Source organism: Pteropus alecto, unplaced genomic scaffold (assembly GCF_000325575.1).
Source record: "Pteropus alecto unplaced genomic scaffold, ASM32557v1 scaffold113, whole genome shotgun sequence".
Taxonomy (NCBI): Eukaryota; Metazoa; Chordata; class Mammalia; order Chiroptera; family Pteropodidae; genus Pteropus; species Pteropus alecto.
The window spans coordinates 3,609,762-3,612,384 of NW_006433949.1; the positions used below are offsets into that span (position 1 = coordinate 3,609,762).

General features: G+C 62.4%; 1 protein-coding gene across 1 annotated transcript in view; it reads right to left on the minus strand.

The window, feature by feature from the left end:
- The window catches only part of TESC (tescalcin), a 48,180-nt gene that overhangs the window by 4,259 nt on the left and 41,298 nt on the right, over positions 1-2,623 (minus strand). Inside the window, exons 5-6 of the mRNA XM_025044554.1 lie at positions 1,801-1,862; positions 1,589-1,696 (exon numbers count right to left, since the gene is read on the minus strand). Of these exons, the coding sequence (XP_024900322.1) occupies positions 1,589-1,696; positions 1,801-1,862 (170 nt within the window). The remainder of the gene's footprint in view (positions 1-1,588; positions 1,697-1,800; positions 1,863-2,623) is intronic.

Consider the following 2,623-nt stretch of genomic DNA (forward strand, 5'->3'; position numbering starts at 1 on the left):
TAACTCACTGTGGGGGGCGGTTTCGCCAAAGCCAGCAGCCTCCCCCTGGGCCCGAGAAGCAGACAGATTAAAATAGAGGCCGATAACATGACCAACATGACCGCAGCCCTCACCCCTGGGGGCAAGCTTCGGCCTGCCGTGACCCATGGTGACAGGCTTGGGGCTCAGACAGCAGGTTCCAGCAGGCAAACACCCTTCCGTTCGGGCTGTGGTGAACCCGAAGCCATAAAGCTGTCTGGAGTCACAGCCACTTTCGAACCACAGGGGCAAAGATGGGGACGGCCTCAGGGGGACCACCCGAAACCCATCAGAGGGTCACATGCCTGCCCCCCTAGGGGCTCAGAGCCAGTGTTTAGGGCTGCATGGGGGAGACCCCGCCCTACAGGAGGGAGTCCACTAAGCATAGCAAAGATCATTTGCCCTTGAACTCCAGACAATTCTTCATGTCCCTGAGCCTTTGTTTCCCCACCAGTAAAACAAGGCTAAAAATCTATAAAATGATTAAAACGTGCATGAAGTACCTAGCACAGTGCCTGCGCACGCTGTATGATCACCTGACTGAAGAGGACTTATGCGGACACCTGGCCTGCCTGGCGTGTCCGGTGGTGGGGGGTGACCTGCAGGGGACTCCGTGCATCCACTCAGACAAAACGCCAACTGTCACTTAGCACTTACTCCAACTCTCTGGTTCAACAGTTCTTCGCGTCAGGGACGATTCTGCCCCTCCCCCCAGGGGCAATGGGCAACGTCTAGAGACATCTGTGGTTGTCCCGACCCAGAAGGTGCGGCTGGCGCCTGGTGGGTAGAGGCTAGGGATGCTGCTCGACAGCCGCCAGGACCCAGGACGCCCCCGCCAGACAGCTGTCGGGCAGTGCCAGCTGGGGAAACCGTGGCCTGGCTGTTCACACTCATCACAGGCCTGACCGGCACGGCAGTTGTGTCTGACAGACGGCCCGGCCATTTCTGCTCCACTGTGACCCTGCATGTCATGCATCCTCCCGCATCCCAGCTCTAACCCCGTCCCTGGCCTGGAGCTCTGGGGGCAGCCTCAGCAGTGCCTCTGTTCTAATCCCCAGGGGTCTTCCGCCCCCATCGACTCCAAGCTCCGAAGGCTGAGTGCCTTTCTGTTTCATCTACGTGCACCTCCCTCTCCTTCCCTCTCCCTCCCCCCAACACACTCTGAGCTTCTCAGGACCCCCGGACCCGGTGGCCCAAGAAAGAGCTCCCTGCCAACCCCCCTCAGGCCACAAATCCCCTCTGAGCCACTCATTAATAAGTAAAATGAGCCTGTGCTGTACAGGGACCGGCCTGTCACGGTGCCCGGTGCTGCCCATGGGCCTAGGAGGCTACACAGCTGGTCGTCAGGCCCCGAAGCCTGGCCTCCCTGGCCTGGTACGGCTCTCCATGGGCTGGGACCTCCGGTGGGTCTCCAGGGGGGGTCAGGAAAGCAGGACACGTGCGGTCTATGTCCTCTGGGGCCTTCCAGAAACGGGCTACGACCAGGGCCAGGCTGGGCGGGAGTCCGCGGGGGAGGTGGAGGGTGGGGTTCTGGGATGTCCCCGGCTGGGGGGAGCGGTGTGGCACTCACCATCTGTCCCACACAGACGCTGGCCGCCTCCATCATGGCCCCGTCGGCAATGGAGCGAGCCGACTCCTTCTCAATGTGCGGGTTCCCGGAGAGCAGCTCCTCTACCACCTGCCGGCGGGGCAGACGCGAGGTGGAGGTGACCGCGGGCCTCCCTCGGGGCCGCGGGGCGGGGAAGCGCCAGGAGCCCTGGCTGGGCGAGGAGCATACTTTACATTTCGGTACTCTTCCAGGGTGATGCGGCCGTCACTGTCCGAGTCGTACATGTGGAACAGAACTGGGGGTGGCAGCGGGGAGGGGGGCTCCGTCAGAGAGGCGGGTGGGGAGCCTGGAGCCCCTGCGCCCCAGCCTTCTCCGCTCGGAAATCTACCTCACACTGAGCACAGCCATGGTGGGCAAGGGCCAGGGCCATGGAGCAGACTGACACCTCCAGGAGGGTGACCTCGGGCAAGAGCCTCGCGTCCCTGAGCTTCGGTTTCCTCGTCTATAAAATGGGATGACGACACATCCCCCACACGGCAGAGCAAGGTATCCGTGGGTGACGGCTGGGGGGTCAGGGCCCAAGACCGCCTGGCACGCTGTGAGTGTGGATGACGTGACGGCACCGTTGACGTGAAGCCAACCCGGTGTTATGTCACAGCACTGTCCTGATGGAGCCCGGGGTGGCCAGCACCTTGGCCCTGTGGCAGGCCCTGGGCCCCACAGACTACATCCCAGAACCCAGCTGCTCTGAGCTTCCCCTAACGGGCATGAGGGCCGTCAGCACCTCCTCTGGTCATTCCACTCTGGGTGACATCCACTTTGTTCCTTTGCTGCCGTCGCTCAGCACCCCGCAGCTAATGGAGGCCGATGTGAAGGGAGGCAACCTCTCCACGCCCTCAAGCTCGCAAAGTCCCCTGCGCTGGCATTTGTCCAGCACTGGCCAGAGCCCCTGCACTGTGCAAAGTGCCGCAGACACGCTTCCCTCTCATCTTCCAATGGGCTGCCCTGAGCCCATGTCCCAGACGGGGCTAGCGAAGCTCATAGGAGCCAAGGGGC